At 41.4% G+C, this 15,898-nt stretch overlaps 1 protein-coding gene across 6 annotated transcripts in view; it reads left to right on the forward strand.

The window, feature by feature from the left end:
- The window catches only part of KIF26B (kinesin family member 26B), a 296,108-nt gene that overhangs the window by 165,449 nt on the left and 114,761 nt on the right, over window positions 1-15,898 (forward strand). The window contains exon 1 of one of the 6 annotated variants that reach the window (XM_083496729.1): window positions 7,865-8,243. The exons of the other annotated variants lie outside the window; for them this stretch is intronic. Within the exon in view, the coding sequence (XP_083352855.1) occupies window positions 8,224-8,243 (20 nt within the window). The 5' untranslated portion in view covers window positions 7,865-8,223. Of the gene's footprint in view, window positions 1-7,864; window positions 8,244-15,898 lie in introns of those variants that run through there. 6 annotated transcript variants of the gene reach the window in all.

Consider the following 15,898-nt stretch of genomic DNA (forward strand, 5'->3'; position numbering starts at 1 on the left):
GCAATTTCACCCCCCAGCTGTTGATTTAGTCCAGTAGCTTTGCATCAGATAACTTACTGAAATGGAGGTAAGTGACAGGCGGGGGTGATGGTGGCGGGAAGGCGGGAAGCAAATTGAAATGTTTATGATATGAATGGGAGAGAAGTGTGGGTTGGGTGGCTTACGAAAAGCATATCTAATTAAAGCCATTAATGTGCAGGATGCTAGAACGGAATTGCCCAAGGAATTTTTATTGAAATTTTAGTACAACTTTTATCTATGGCAGATCTGTGTTCACTGCTATAGCATCTGCAGGGAATTCATATTTTACTGAAGTTCAGTGGCATGATTTAAACATAGGAAAACTTCCTTGTAGTAAACTTCCTTGCTGTTCAGTATGATATCTAAATAGTTACCAGTTCCATTCCTAACGTTACTGATTTGTGTTGATTGGCTGATGACATTGTTTCCCCCTTTTAAAAATGTTACTGTAGATTAGATCAAATATTATTTTGAAAACAAAAGTTTGATGACGTTAAAAGCTGCCTTTGGCCTTTGTTGTCAATCCCGTATCCTTTACATTTTCATATGGTTTTCTATATAGATTAATTTAAATGACTCCTAACTGTTAGAAAAGACTACAGCAAAAATCTTTCCCGAGGTCTTTGCACTTTCTCTTAGTCAGTGATGAGAGTTCCTTTCTCTGCCCCTTTAGAGATGCAAGAAGAGGATTCCTCCCCTGCCTTTGTTCAGCTGAAATCTTGAAGTGTTAATAATTTTGGTCTTAAATCAACATGAAACTCTAAGTGATATCATTTCCCCCTGGATGATTTACTTCCCCTTTTGGATACATGCCTCCATGTTCTGTGGAAATGCTACTGCTCCCTGAACTAAATTCCTAACCCTGCATAGGTCACATAATGGGATGAGAAATAATTTTGAGGTAAGCAGCATTAATGGCATCTGGTTTAATAGCTGTTGGCATACTGGATGCCTTGACTTTGAACGTGTTGGCAGCATTTTTCATTATTTTTGCCAATAATTGGTCAGAAATGTTCTGGTTTCTCTCAGGACTGTGTTGTATCTTATGTAGCCCTAACCATCCGTAGTGGGCAGCGCAGCGTACTACCTGGTTACTAGGATTTAAGCTGATCTCGTTCATTAACCTTAGCAGGGCTAAATTGGCTTCAGTACAAATATTTTGGTTTTAACTGGTCTGAGGATTGGGCTGGGCTGTAAGAAATTTGGCTGCTATCCAGTGTGGGGATAAACATGGATTAGTAAAGCCAACATATTATATATTCCGTTATTGGTGAACTCATACAGGCATCCTGATCCCCTTCCTACCCTCCATCAGAGTTCAGTTAATTACTTTGTGTGCAGTTGAACAAATTGCTGTAGATGTAAGATACTTCCCCAGTTTATGTAATTTTAAGCTATGTGACACAGTGCATTGTTTACTATACACAGTTGGGGGTACTGCTTTTATCTGTGAATTGATTAGAAAACTTAAATTGTCTAGTGAGATTGTGTTGCTTTTTTGTAAGCAAGGGTGTAGAATGAATGAATGAATAACTGTGACTTGGAAGAATGACATATTTTCTAAAAATAAATTCTGCATGCCAGGGTATATATGTGTGTGTATTTATGTTTGCTGCCAAATATTAAACAGTTAAATACATTGATTGTGACTAGTTACATAGTGCAGCACATGGGCTGCAGTTTTGTCCCCACTTATACTGGTTTGCAACACAGTTTTATGCACACTTATTTGCCAGTGAGACCGATTGAACTCAGTGAGACTGATATTTGTTGTAAGTCATGAGACTGGAGTTTACACATGTTTACTGAAGTTCATGAGTCATGCCAGGCAAATACTAAAACAATTGACATTAGATTATAGCTTAAAAGAAAAGTGGAATGTTCTTCTCTTTCCTTTCAAATCTGCCTTGGCATTCTTTGAAATGTCAAGTGATAGACTACAGAAAGCGGGAAGTAAAAGGTAAGTTTTATATGAGGGCATACTAAATTTTCTTTGTTAGCTTTTACTTGTTCTCTATAGAAACAGTAAAAGGGTGACTAAATATGATCATGTGTAACAACTCTGAAGTTAGGGGTGGGTGACACCGCTTTGTGATGGTTCCGGTCCAACTTAGATGGTCATTTTCAGAGGGTGATGCTTGGGGATTGTTCTTTGACCCATGGAGCCTTCAATGTGGGGTTCCTCAGGGTTCAGTTTATCCCCTGTGCTTTCTAACAGATACACAAAACTGCTGAGTGGAATTTTGGAGTACATGGTCAGCAATATGCTGTTGACACAGAGCTCTACCTCTGTTTTATATCTGCAGGTGCGGCAATGGATGTGCTGGACTGTTTTCTTGCCTCAGACTGGATGAGAGCCCACAAACTCAAGCTCAATCCAGATAAGACTGAGGCCCTGTTAGTGGGCGGTTCCCTAGACCAGATGGCTGAGAGGTTACACTCCCTCTGAAATGCAGGTGCACAACTGGAGAGTGCTTCTGGATCAGTTGCTGTCACTTGAGGCTCATTTGGCCTCAGTGGCACAGCTTTGGCCACGTGAGCCTCAAGGGAAAGCAACTGATCCAGAACCCTTGACCTTCCATCAGCTTTGGCTGGTGGCCCAGCTGTGCCCCTGTCTGGGTAGGGACAGCCTAACTACTGTTGTCTATGCTCTGGTAACCTCTAGGTTAGATTTCTGCAATGCATTATATGTAGGGCTGTCTCTGAACATAGTTCAGAAGATTCAGTTACTGCACAATTTGGCAACCAGGTTGCTCACCAGGGCATATTACATGTTTGAGCATATAACACCAGTCTTGGCCTGACTGCTCTGGCTGCCAGTTAGTTTCCAGGCCCAATTCAAAGTGCTGGTTTTGACCTATAAAGCCTTAAATGCCCCATGACCACTATACTTTAAGGACCACCTCTCTGCATATGAAGCAGCTCAGACCTTGTGATAATCATCTGAGGTGCTTCTTCATTTCCTGCTCCAGGAGAGGTCTGGAAGGTGGCAACACAAGAAAAGGTATTTTCTGTGGTGGCTCCCTATTTCTGGAATGCTCTCCCCAGGAAGGCTTGCCTGCTGCCTTCATTACATATCTTTAGGTGCCAAGCAAAACATTTCTCTTTAATCAGGTCTTTGGCTGACCATGTCCCTTTGAATGTGTTTGTGAGAGGAGGGTTACTGGTTTGGGCGTTATTGGTTTGTTTTTCTTCTTGTTGTTTTTATTATGTATTTTGTGTTCTCATTTTGTATTTTTATGTTGTGCACTGCCCTGTGGTGTTTGGATAAAGGATGGTATACAAATTCAACAAAATAAATTAAGTAAGTAAGTAAGTAAATGTGGGGCAGGCATTGGGAGCGGAAAAAGAAGGACCAGATGTAAAAATAAAATGAGATGTAAAGTGCTTGTTGCAGCTAGAGCTCGGCTTTGCTTTCTCTAATATCACAATACCCTGCTCAGTCTGATTCTAAAAATATCTGCTTTATAAAACCAAGAGGGGAAAAATATAAGTATTTTAATGCAATGTGAAGGCTTTCTCACTTGACACAGTGCTCAAGTGAAGGTTGCAGAGTGCATTTTTATTGGCCATAGGAGGAAGGTGGCTGGCTTTGCTTACAGAAAAAGGCTTGCTTTGGAAAAGCCATAAAAGCAGTAGCAGCAGTGCAGAAAATATATTTTGTGAGCAGTGATGTTGAAATTCTAGTTCAACTTTTTAAAGGGACCCTTCAGAACAGCATGGGACTTAGCATCAGGGACTGCAGGGGGCTAGCTAACCAGAAAGGTCAAAATTAATAGAGGACTTCCCCTGTTCCTGTCCCATAGTATTCTGTGATAACTTCATGAAGCAGTTTAGATTACAACTTAGCCAGTACCGCTGGAGAAGCGCTGATGATTAACAGCACACATTCATTGACTATGTTCTGTCATTCTCCTTGGATTCTGATTCAGAAAATATTTAGTGAAAGGCTTATTAAGAGGAATCAATGTATCTCACCACTTTTTAGATGTCAACTCTTATTTTTTCATGAAAGATTTCCAGAGTGCAAAAAATAAAATAAAAAATGATTACAATAAAGGATGTCTAACTAAAGCAGCTTTTTCCACAAGCAGTGTTCCATTTACAGTGGAGTTTGAACTGAAAATGTTCTGTGACAGTGGACTGTCATGGGGATGAATGTGATATATATCAGCAGCCTCAGCATATAAATCATCTGGTGCAAGAAAGTCATGACAGTCCCAGTGTGCATCTTTGTGTTCAATAGTGAATTAAGTTTTGACATGATTCTGTGTTCCTACCTGAGTTCTCCCTCATACAGCTTTCCTTTGCTGCCTCTGTCTTGAGCCATGATAAGCCAGGACTCTGACTATGCATGTTGTGTTGTATCATGTTCCCTCCCCCCGCTCCCAATTAATTTAGTTGCTTTATGTGGAAGTCAGCAAAGCAGGTCTTTTCTTCTACGGACCACTATTTAGCAGACCCTAACTGACATTTTCCTTCCCATCCAACTTTCCCACAGCTTCTTCTTTGGGGACATCCGGAGAACAGTTTCCCTTCTATCATCCCTTCCTCCTAATCTGCATATTATTGAAATAAATAATGTTTTCATCAATGCAAAACTTAAGTACTAGCAATTGGAGATGCAATAGTTTAATTCCAAAGATCTGAAGCAATTTTGAGAAGACACTCAAAAAGTGTACATAATTTATTTAAATTTTATAAAATTGAATCACAGAATTGTAGGGTTGGAAGGGCCCTCCGAGGGTCATTGAGTTCAACCCCCTGCTATACAGAAATCTCAACATAGAATCATAGAATGGTATATTTATAGACTTAATGGCCTTTGCAATATAAAATCAATTTGTTTGCACACTTGTTGACTTGTCCTCCTAGACTAATTTTTGATGCAGTCTGCCCCTTGAGTATTTCTTACAATACAGAAAAGATCTGTTGAACTGGCAGTTAAATTTGGGCCTGGTGAAGTACTGGGTTTATCCTTAGGCATTGCATCATTGTCTCGAGCCTTGCAACTTGCTATTATTTGAGAGGCAGCAGACTCCTCTGAACTAAATATTCTTGTAGCTGATACTGTCCTGAGGAGAGTTAGCTACATTGCGACTAAATATTTTTGGAAGTCCTTTTAAAATTGGTACGTGAAATGCAACATGCCTCTCTGTTAGGGTGAGACTCTGTCTAGTCCAAAAATAAGTGTGTACTAGGTGGAGCGTCTCTAGTCTCTGCCACGGCTGATCTCCTTGGTGAAGGGATAGTGTGGACCCCAAGAAGGATGAGGAACAAATGAGTTGCAGTTTTCTCTTTTTTTATTTTACATTTTCTCAGGCAAACTATTTTTTAAATAAAAAAATATACTCGAAATAAATAATGTGCACACAGAGAGTGATTACATGTTCCAATTCTTTTGTGAGTGTTGCTTTTTCAATTTCCTTTTTGGAAAAACATGTTAGATTGACAGCAGAACAACAAAAAAGCACACTAAGCTTCTATTGTACAGTAATATCTCATATTTCTTGAGCAACAGCTGAATGAGTATCCAGCTCTGTTAAAACTGTAAAGCTATACCCTGTAATGTTCTATTTTAAAAGTCTGCCTAAGTGTCATCCCCTCTGACCACAGACAATCACCCTGTAAAGAATGTGCACATTTTCACTATTTCATCTGGTAGATTCCTTTAGAAGCAGCTCAGGCTGTGTCCAAGGAATAGAGTGTTAACCACAGACTGATTCGCATACTGCACTTGCAGAAACCATCCTGTCTTACAGGGGTATCTTGTCTTGTTTTTCTCCCAGAGTTCGGGGGGGGGGGGAGGAACCACTACCTTTCTGCTATAACTCAAGCACTGCAAATGAGCTCTATTTCCCCCCAAATTATCCCGAGTTGCTGTGTCATAAATGGTTAAAGTGCAACTGGGATGTGAGGATGGTGGTGGTGGGTGGCAAGTGGGAGAGCAGCCACGTAGGAAAGTCTTATGAAGCCTACTAATTGCATCTCAAATGAGTTTACATTGTCAAGCAGGTCTGCCCACTGCTGCTACATCTTCCTTTTCCCCATCTTACCATGCTCCCATTCCACAGCGTGTTGGTGACCAAGAGATGCCAGGCTCTCTCATGTGTTTCTCTCTTCATACCTTTCAGTTATGCTTATCTAAAAGTAAAGGACTCCTGACAGTTAAGTCCAGTCGCAAATGACTCTGGGGTTGCGGCACTCATCTCACTTTACTGGCCGAGGGAGCCGGTGTTTGTCCGCAGACAGTTTTTCTGGGTCATGTGGCCAGCATGACTAAGCTGCTTCTGGCGAACCAGAGCAGCACACGGAAATGCCGTCTACCTTCCCGCCGGAGTGGTACCTATTTATCTACTTGCACTTTGACGTGCTTTCGAACTGCTAGGTTGGCAGGAGCAGGGACCGAGCAACGGGAGCTCACCCGGTCGCGGGGATTTGAACCGCTGACCTTCTGATCGGCAAGTCCTAGGCTCTGTGGTTTAACCCACAGCGCCACCCGCGTCCCTTTGTCAAACTACCTAGTCTCTTTATGTTTAGCTACCATATAGTTAATGCTTTGTTTAGTTCATTGACGTCCCATCTTTCTTCCATCATGCAACTCAGGGTGCAATACAGATGGTTACCAGGTGGCCTCCCATCCAAGCACTGACAGACCCAGAACTCCTTAGCTTCTACTTGCTCAGCACAACTTCCCCCCTTCCCACCTTGTGACCTACAAAGAAAATTACTCTGGAGAGTTAGTGAAAACCCCAGACTCTTTTATCCAGTATCAAGTCTACCTATTAGCACTGCTAGGCCCCTTAGATTCTACACTTCTGGCTTCCAACAGCATGCTTATTTATTTACTTGTCAGATTTTAGGACCACCTTTCAGCAGCAGTTTCCGGGATGGTTTTCTTAACAAAATAGATGTCAATTTAAAACAAATAAACAAACAAGGCATTAAAATAATAAATGAAAACACCAGCGGCAACCAAAACAAAGAGGCTCAGTCCCCCAAAGCCAGGAAGATCAGGAATGTTTATGCCTCTCTCTAATCCGGCCAACTCCAGATTTTGCTGAAGTCTGGGCAGGTTTCCCTTGGTGGTCTCCCATCACAGATGAGCACCCGACTTGCAGCAGTGCAAGCACTGCCTTTCCCCTTGCTCTTGCTGGAGTTTACATAGCCTGCTTCCCAGGGGCAATCTTGGGGAGAAAGTGCTGTGCAACTGGGAGCAGCATCTTCTCCATCCTGATATTGCATCATTCCAAGAGGTGCAAGAGCAAAGAAAGAAAGTAGGGGAACCTTGACCACCTTGTATTTGCAGATCAGCTCCATCTCCAAAGTCATAGAATTTACCCAATTTCAAAAGATTAATCTAATCCTTGGGCATTCCTTCCAAATCCTGTGAAAATCACTGGCCAAATGTTTTCATCCAGCACTCAAGATTCATTCCCAGATGTCTCCAGGTGGGGTTGGGGAAGACCTTGTCTGAAACTCTAAAGCACAGCTGCCCATCAGTGCAGACGATGCTGATCTGGATGGACAAATAACCTGACTCTGTATAAGGCAGTCTCATCTGACTATGCAGTTGGATGATTTGCTCCCCCCCCCCAAGCAATTGCTTTGCAAGAGAACTCCTAGGCTCTTGTATAGTAATGGGAGATCTAGCAAGGTGTTTCTTCCTTTTTGCCTCTCTCTTGTGCGCATGTACACACACACACACACACACACACACAGCCAATCTTAATCCCCCCCCCCTCTGTACACTCTTATACACAGGCATGCACATGCATTCTTTCTCTCTCAGTCACACACACTTCTCCGATCACAGAGAAGAGAGAGACTGGTGCTGTTTTTCTTCAACTGCAGAGAGATCAGGTTGCAACATGTTAACGGGATCTGCAATAGATGCGGAAATTTGGTGATGGATAAGGTGCTGTATGAAATAAGAAGTAACAGTTGGTTAAAAGCCTTGAGACTTGAGGCAGCCTAGGAGGACTAGAATTCCCTAGCACTCAGGATTCCTGGGTTCCTCCTTAGAATACTCCACCCCCTGTGGATTTTAATGTTTTTTTCTTCCTTTACTTGTCATACTGTTGCACTTCCTAGCAACATGACTGCGGATCTGCGAGCGACATATGAGCAAGCCTTCATTTTAACTGGACTGAAGAAAAGGATTGCACATTTTTTTATTCAGGTTATAATGTAAAAGTGCAGATGATGGACTGGAGACCCATGTAAGTGGATATGATTTTGTTTACTCAGTCAGTGAATCAAAGGGTTTGGTTCCTCCTTTTAGCTCCGCCAACATCTCTCAGTATATACCTTTTTACAGATATGATTAAAATGTTCTTGGCTTTGCTCTTTGCTTGACACTGGCATGTTAGGAGTGCTAAAACTGTGCAGCCTTGTTATTGAATGGATGGCTGAATAATGCATGCAAGTGACAAGCTTGAATCTATACTGTTCCTTATCTTTTTAGTACAGAATCTGCAATATGCTTGGATGGATCAAAAGCAGCCAGATGTAACACTCAGATTTATTGTAAATGATAAAATTATTGTTGTTTATCTGATGTAGCTAATTTTTAATAGTTTCCTCTTCAACTGACATATGACACTTTTGCAGACAGAGAATGTCTCGGTTCTGCTAGATAAGCAGGCACCTTCAAACACTGAGACAGGTTTCTGTTTTATGTTTGCTGTATGGCTGTGGTACAGCAGCATAAAGTAAAAGGGTTTCCTCTTTCTCCTAGCAAAAGACGTGGCTAGATCCAGGTTATTGTGTCATATAACTGAGATTACAGTGGTGCCTCGCAAGACGAAAAGAATCCGTTCTGTGATTCTCTTCGTCTAGCGGTTTTTTCGTCTTGCGAAGCAAGCCCATTGACGGATTAGCGGATTAGCGCTATTAGCGGCTTTTAGCGGCTTATCTGCTGATCGGATCAGCTGATAAGCGGCTTAGCGGCTTAGAAAAGGGGGGGAGGAAAAAAAACCAGCAGGAACCCGCAAGACATTTTCGTCTCGCGAAGCAAGCACATAGGAAATTCGTTTTGCGAAGCACCTCCAAAACGGAAAACTCTTTCGTCTAGCGGGTTTTCCATCTTGCGAGGCATTCGTCTTGTGGGGCACCACTGTATTGACACAACACATATTGACACTAACCTGTTCAAAGGGAAGAAGGTTTTGGGTGTCTCTGTACACTTTTATACTAAACCTTTCTTTCAAGCATGGCCCTGATTGCAGTCAACTTGCATTTGCTCTTCTTCGCTTGGGAATAACTTCATACACCCAGAAGCAGCCATAATGCAGTCTGCTACAGGATTCCCTCAGGACCAGTATTCAGTGCTAGATGGTTGGAGGTGATTATTCTGTGCAAATCTGAAGTAGGGAAAATATGACTCTTTTCATGTTTTGAGTCACAAGGTGAATAAAAAATACCCGAATCAAGGACCCCAGAGTTTTCAACGGCCATAGTCTAGGAACATAGGAAGCCAAGCCATTGGTTCATCTAGCTTAAGCACTGTCAACACTGACTGGCAGTGGTACTGCAGGGTTTCAGGCATAGAAAGGAGATACTCTACCACTGAGCTATGGCCAAGGTGTAGGACTCTTAGTGGCTTGGCAGGGGAAGAGAATCTCATAATTTAATCTTGAAACCAAGAGCAGCACACATGTTCTTTGCCTGTACAGAAGGAAGAGGGGCCCTCCCATTTTTTTTGCCAGCTAGAATGTCCTGTGCCAGACTTGAGGGGGAAGAGGTGCAACTGTGTTTGTGCTTAAGTGGCATGCAGCAATTTCTAGTGTGAGGCATTCTCCACAGGGTTGGCGTGATGGTGAGGGAAAGCTCCTTACCCCAAACATATTTTTCAAGTCATAGTTAGGAAGCAGAAGTTTCTGAAGCCCATGGTAGGCCATTATTTATGTGGCACTTTCTTCTTGGTGGGTCACAGGTTGTACAGCTCTTCTCCAGGACACTCCTAGTTAAACACTCCTAGTTCCTTTATCCTGTCCTCATATGATCCTCATGCTAAACTGTCATCATTGTAGCTTTTGTGAGGGGTAGGGATGGACCAAACTGTCAATTCCAGTACTCTCAGTTTCTCATTTTTCCAATTGTAAATCTGGTTCCTCACATTTCTGCGGCAATTTGTGACCCCCCCCCCGAAAAAAATCTCATTAAAATTAATCAGCATTTTAGTTTGATTCCCCCCCCCCCGGTAAACACATTTTTGTATGCAGTTTTGACTAATGTACATATTTCTGTGAGCTATTTAACACAATATGATGACAATACTGCATTTTTTAAAAAGTTATTTTCACCAATATATTTATTTTATGTACACTTTCCTCGAATAGATGCATTTTTATAAACATGGTCTGTCTGGAGAACTGCACCACAAAATTCAGTAAGTGTGAATTTTGAAGAAACCCTTTGTTGTGATTCACATATTGGTTTGAGAAATGTGAATTAGGTAGTTCTTCGTTAAAATAATCTTCCCCCATCTCTAATGAGAGGTATGTCCTTGCTAAATCAGTGCCTAGAATTGGACAAGGTTGGGGATTTTCAGTCTGCTTTTTCACTAAAAAAAATCAAAATGTGAATCTAGACAAATAGTTCTTCCCAATGTATAACAGTTTCCATTTCCACATGTTTAATGTTCTTTCTTTCTGCTCAGTTTTCTAGGACTGTATTGATGTCATTTAAATATTTAGCCTATCATCCAGAGAAGTGTTCTTCAACCTTAGATCCCCAGATGTTGTTGGGCTTCAACTCCTATCAGCCCCAGAAAGTCTAGCCAAAGGACAGAAATGATGGGGTTGTGGTTCAACAACATCAGGCAATCCAAGGTTGAAGAAGACTGCTCTAGATTATTTGCCACTCCTCTCATTATTTCATCAACTGCAACATTCAGATCATTGATGAAAATATTGGACATCACCAAAACTAACACTAATTAATGTCAGAAGTTGTTTTACAATGTAAAATTTACAGCATCCTTAGGGGGCACATCATGATGCTTTAGGATCTGTTTTGGCAGTGTATAAGTACTTTTCCCTACATCACATTTTGGTGCATCCAACTAACCATGCCGCCACTGGCCTTCTCCCTTATTCAGGACCCCCCCCCCCATGTGGACTTTCTTTCATTCTCTTGTCTCTCTTTCTCGCTGATGTATTTATGTTGTTGCCACTGCTGCTAAATTTATCATGCAAAAGATTACTGCACCCAGTATAATTAGAGACTAATTAAAAATAATGTTCTCCAAATGGCCAGGCATACTAGTTCCATAGGGCAATCTTTGAGTCTGCACTTACACTTTTGAAATAACTTGGCTGGGTTCCAGCTTCACAACATGACTTAAAATAGCTTGGGCTCTCGCTGACCCCCCCCCCTTCGCACACTTAAAATATCTGGGTATTGGCAGAGTGAAATGCAATACAGTTTGCCTATACTGTAGTTTCAGCTGGCATTTCAGTTTGGCTTGGGGGAAAAACACTGTTTAGTACATGCTTATCTAATTCTGCTTTTCCTTAGAATATCAGGTCCGGGGCCATGACAGAGCTAGGCATGCTGTGTCCAGTGAACATCTCATTACAATCACTCGAGTCCATTTATTGTAAAGATCCCCTTTGTAGCACACATTGCTACTGAGACAAGAACCTGGCCTTCATGGCTTTATTAAATTAGGCAAGACACTTAAACATCTATTTGTCTACGTGGTTGAGGGGGTCCATGTTCAAACCCTCACTAAGGAAAAAATAGAAAAGAAAACACAGAATCTGGCTTTACAAAAGTTCAGTCCAGAGTTAACACAATAGTTCAATACCCTGGTCATAAGACCGAGGAACAGGTATCAGTGCCTGGTAGGGTTTACTTTTCCAGTAAAAGGTCTGTTTGTGCAAGGGAGCACATATGGTATCGGTTTTCATGTGATCTTGGCTAGATTTACTGGCATGACTCCTCTCATTATTGAATAAAATTAAGCATAATCAGAGCTAGATCTCCGTGTCATGGCAAAGGCATGAAACCTAGCAAAAGGCTGATCTTGTGGTCAACTTATGTTATCAGAAAGTTCCAATGCCATTTGCTTTTATACATCTTTAGTGGTTCTGAATAAGGAGCAGAATGTTGGATCAACACATTTCAGTCTGGTATCTCCATGTAGACCTGGAAGAGCCTCCTGTCTGAAAGGCTGAAAACATACTGTCAGTTGGTATAGACTCCCCTGAGTTTGATGAGCAAATGGTCTGACGTCCTATTCAACAACAACAACAACAACAACAACAACAAGAGTTATACCCTGCCTCTCTAACTTCCTACAAATAAATAATGCCAAAACAATATAATTTCCTTCTTCATCAGCTAAGGTAGCTGGACGTATGAGCGCATCCAGTCATTATTATTATGTTCATCTGGTGCATTAGCACTGGTTTTCAATTCTTTGATTCCTTACAGCCCCCAGCCTGATAATTTATTATTATTCATTTTACAGGTAACATTTGAATAAATCTGCTTAGTGTTTGCGTTCTATTACAGAAAATATAAACAGACAAGTGAGAAATAGGGAGACCGACCACAATAACTTAAGAGATAGGCTGCTATCTCTTCAGATCTGTTCTGTGCCATCTATAAATGGCCCCTAATGCTTCCTATTAAACTTCCAGGAAGCCTATTACATTTGCTATTAAAAGTAAAATGATTAGCTGCCAAGGGCACTGTTTCTGAGAGAGTCTGCGGAGCAATTTTTCTTAGCGAGCAGGAGTTTAGATACGTTGCTATTTTCAAAGTGTCTTTCAGAAAAGCACTGATTGAAATCAGCAAAAGTGCCAAACGGTAAAATGGTAGAGTCAAGGTGAGAGGATAGGGAAAGAAAAAAAGCTGCAGTTTCCTCTAAAGAGTTTCGCATGTGGTGCTGTTCAGGTTCCAGAAGCTCTGAACTGATAAAAGCAGCCAGCAAGATAAGTCTCAGACTGATCAATACCTTGCAGATAGGATGAAGCTTTCATTTTGATCTAAGGGTGTTTTTTAAAAAAAGATAAATAAGAAGAGTTCTTTAATTTTGCTTGGCTCCTCCTGATATGCTCAGTTGCTTATGCTTTCATTGTCCCCCTTTTCTCCACACATTCTCGATAATTTCTACACCAGATGAAGTGGAACATACGAGAATATCCAGCAAAAAATACAGCCTCCAAATATTAATTTCCCTGGATAAATGTACAGAAGTGGAAGGTTAGCAGGATCATCAAGTTTCCTTCAGTGCTTGCAGTCTTGGTTGTTGGGCAAGCATAAATATTGTGTGGAAACAATATTTCACCCAATGTGCCAGAGTGTTTGAGACTGGCCTTAGTGGAGAGAAGGCACATTGGCACAGACTTGTCGTGTCCCAGCTGAGAAACAAAAACAAAACCCCAGGAGAAATTTCCAGAAGTTCCATAGAAACTTTTGGGGCAAGCTAAGGCCATAGATCATGAGGAGCCTCACGAATCCATTCCTCCAGGTATGCACTTTTGGGATACTTTTAGCTCTGGAGCCAAGTGAGGATTCCCAGGTAAGATCCTCCCTCTATTGTGTGAGCAGGTAATCCCTCCCCTACCTGGCCTGCTCTCCTTGGCAACGCCTCCCCCAGGTGGGATTGGACAACTGACTGAGGTAGGCGGAGACCTCCAGGTATCCCACCTGAGGGAAGGCAAACCAAGCCTATGCTGTTGGAGCCGCTCCAGATCTAGGGGCTGTGCGCGTCCACGCAAAGGGCGCCCCCCGTTTTAAGCGTGGAGCGGTCATTCCTTCAAGGGCCTATATGTACTGGTGTGCGGTTCTGGAATTTCTTGTTTTCCTGTGATAAGTTCTCAGTGGAGTATTTATTATTGTTTATTTGATTTCTCACCCACACTTCAGCAAATGGTCCTAGGGTAGATTAGAGCAATACTAAAATACAAAATTAAAAGCTGATAAAACAATTTACAATCACAGGACTGGGATGGGTCCTAAACATGTATATTTATTGTGACAAAGGCTAGGGTTAAGAGGTGACCTTCAACAATTCCACAGCTGAGGGGTTTTCCTGGGTTGCCACCCCCAAACCTTTGACGGCAGTGGAACTACCAAGAGGGCCCAAGGAGGGCCTGCAGGGAAGGAGGCAGTTTTCCAGATATTTGGGCCCCAAGATGTTTGAAAGCTGGGAAGATGATGTCCACACAGTATCGATGTTGCCCCTGATTACATCTGTGATTGCTAGTATGAAGGCAGAGCTTCATTTGTGTCTACATAATGGTGCTCCTCTCTTTTAATTAGACATTTACTTGTAAGACCTTCTCTCCCATTACAAATAGCTTTATTTCAATTTATAAACCAAACAGCTGTTCCTTCGGAAACAAAACTAAATGTCAAAATTTTGCTTAATTATCCAGCAGGCATCAAATCAATGGGTAGTATCCCCCATAATTGAAATTAATTAGCTTTTTACTAAAAGACTGAAAGGTAATGAGGGAAGAGTTTCAAATTATAAAAAGCTATGCAAATTCTGCCTGTTGGTATCTTTCACACCTCCATACAATTTACTGCTTTCGAGCAATGAATTACTCTTTTGAGCACAGCGTATTTAATTTCATGTCATTTTTCATTTCACTTGATTGAAAATAGAAGAGTGAGAGAAAGGGTTTATTTAAATGATAGCACTAAAAGCTAACAACATCAATGCATTACAGACTCATAATCTCCCCCTCCCCCCGGTAATTTAGTCTGTGGCACGTTTAAGAAGGAAAAGAGGTAATGTTCCTAAATACACTAAACTAGTGGTCTCCAGATTTTGAAGACCCAGTGCTATGTTTGATAAACTTAGAAAACATGGGCACTAGCACAACACCCACTTTATAGCAAGGAAAACTGATGATGCTCAGAGAAATGCTCACATACTCCAAAACAGGAAAAACACAACACCACAACATAAAAACCCAGATCCAAAACCCACCCAAACAAACAAAAACATAGATTTAAAAAGATGGGAGTGGCAGGTGGCACAGGGGTGCCAAGAAAGTGTCTGTGGTGCTTTGGGGTCTGTGGGTACCACATTAGAGACCCCTGCCCTTATTGTTTAAACAGTTGATCATGATCATTCCTACAACCAAGCAGAGGGAAGGCAAATCTATATTTAATTCAAAATGGTGTCCTTGAACTGATTGGAAACAGTGATTATACTGCTATCAAATTCAAAATACATTTAAGTAAGTAATGGTGAAGGTTGTCCAAAACAGTCACGTTTTAATTCAAATAAGGACATTTTACATCACAGTTTACTTCAAAATAATGAGGTGACTGGTGAAAATGTCCTTATTTGAAGTAAAATGTGACTGTGTTGGACAACCTTCACTTGTGTTGGAGAAAGGGAAGGAGGAATCATTTGACCAGGAATTAATTTAAGGGGAAACAGTAGTGAGCTACTGGGAAGTTATAATCTTTGTGTCTCCCTGACCCTCCTGACTTTTCCTTTCCGCTTTAGTCCCTTAAGATTAAGATTTTGGGTGTACCTGTTATGGGGAGAGAAAAATGGATGACTTTATGTTGCATCTTTAACAGTCCCTTGAATTGTCCAGACATTATTTGAACTAATTCTTATGTAGGCTCAAGAGCCCATATCTCGGTGACCTCAGTGTTAAATATTACGCCTTTTAAGAATATAAGAAAAGCTCTTCTGATATTAGACCAAAGGTCTCTCTACTCCTGCGTCCTGTTTCTCTCAGTGACCAGCCAGATGCCTGTAGAAGTGGTATTTAGCTGGTGATGGACATTCAGCACCAGTTATTTTAAGGGCAAATGAAAGGCACAGGAATATTTTATTCTGCTTGAAAAGAATGTGACAACAATCTGAATAGGGTCAGTGTAAACCAGAAGA

The sequence above is a fragment of the Podarcis liolepis genome, assembly GCF_965112155.1.
Source record: "Podarcis liolepis genome assembly, chromosome: 3".
NCBI lineage: Eukaryota > Metazoa > Chordata > Lepidosauria > Squamata > Lacertidae > Podarcis > Podarcis liolepis.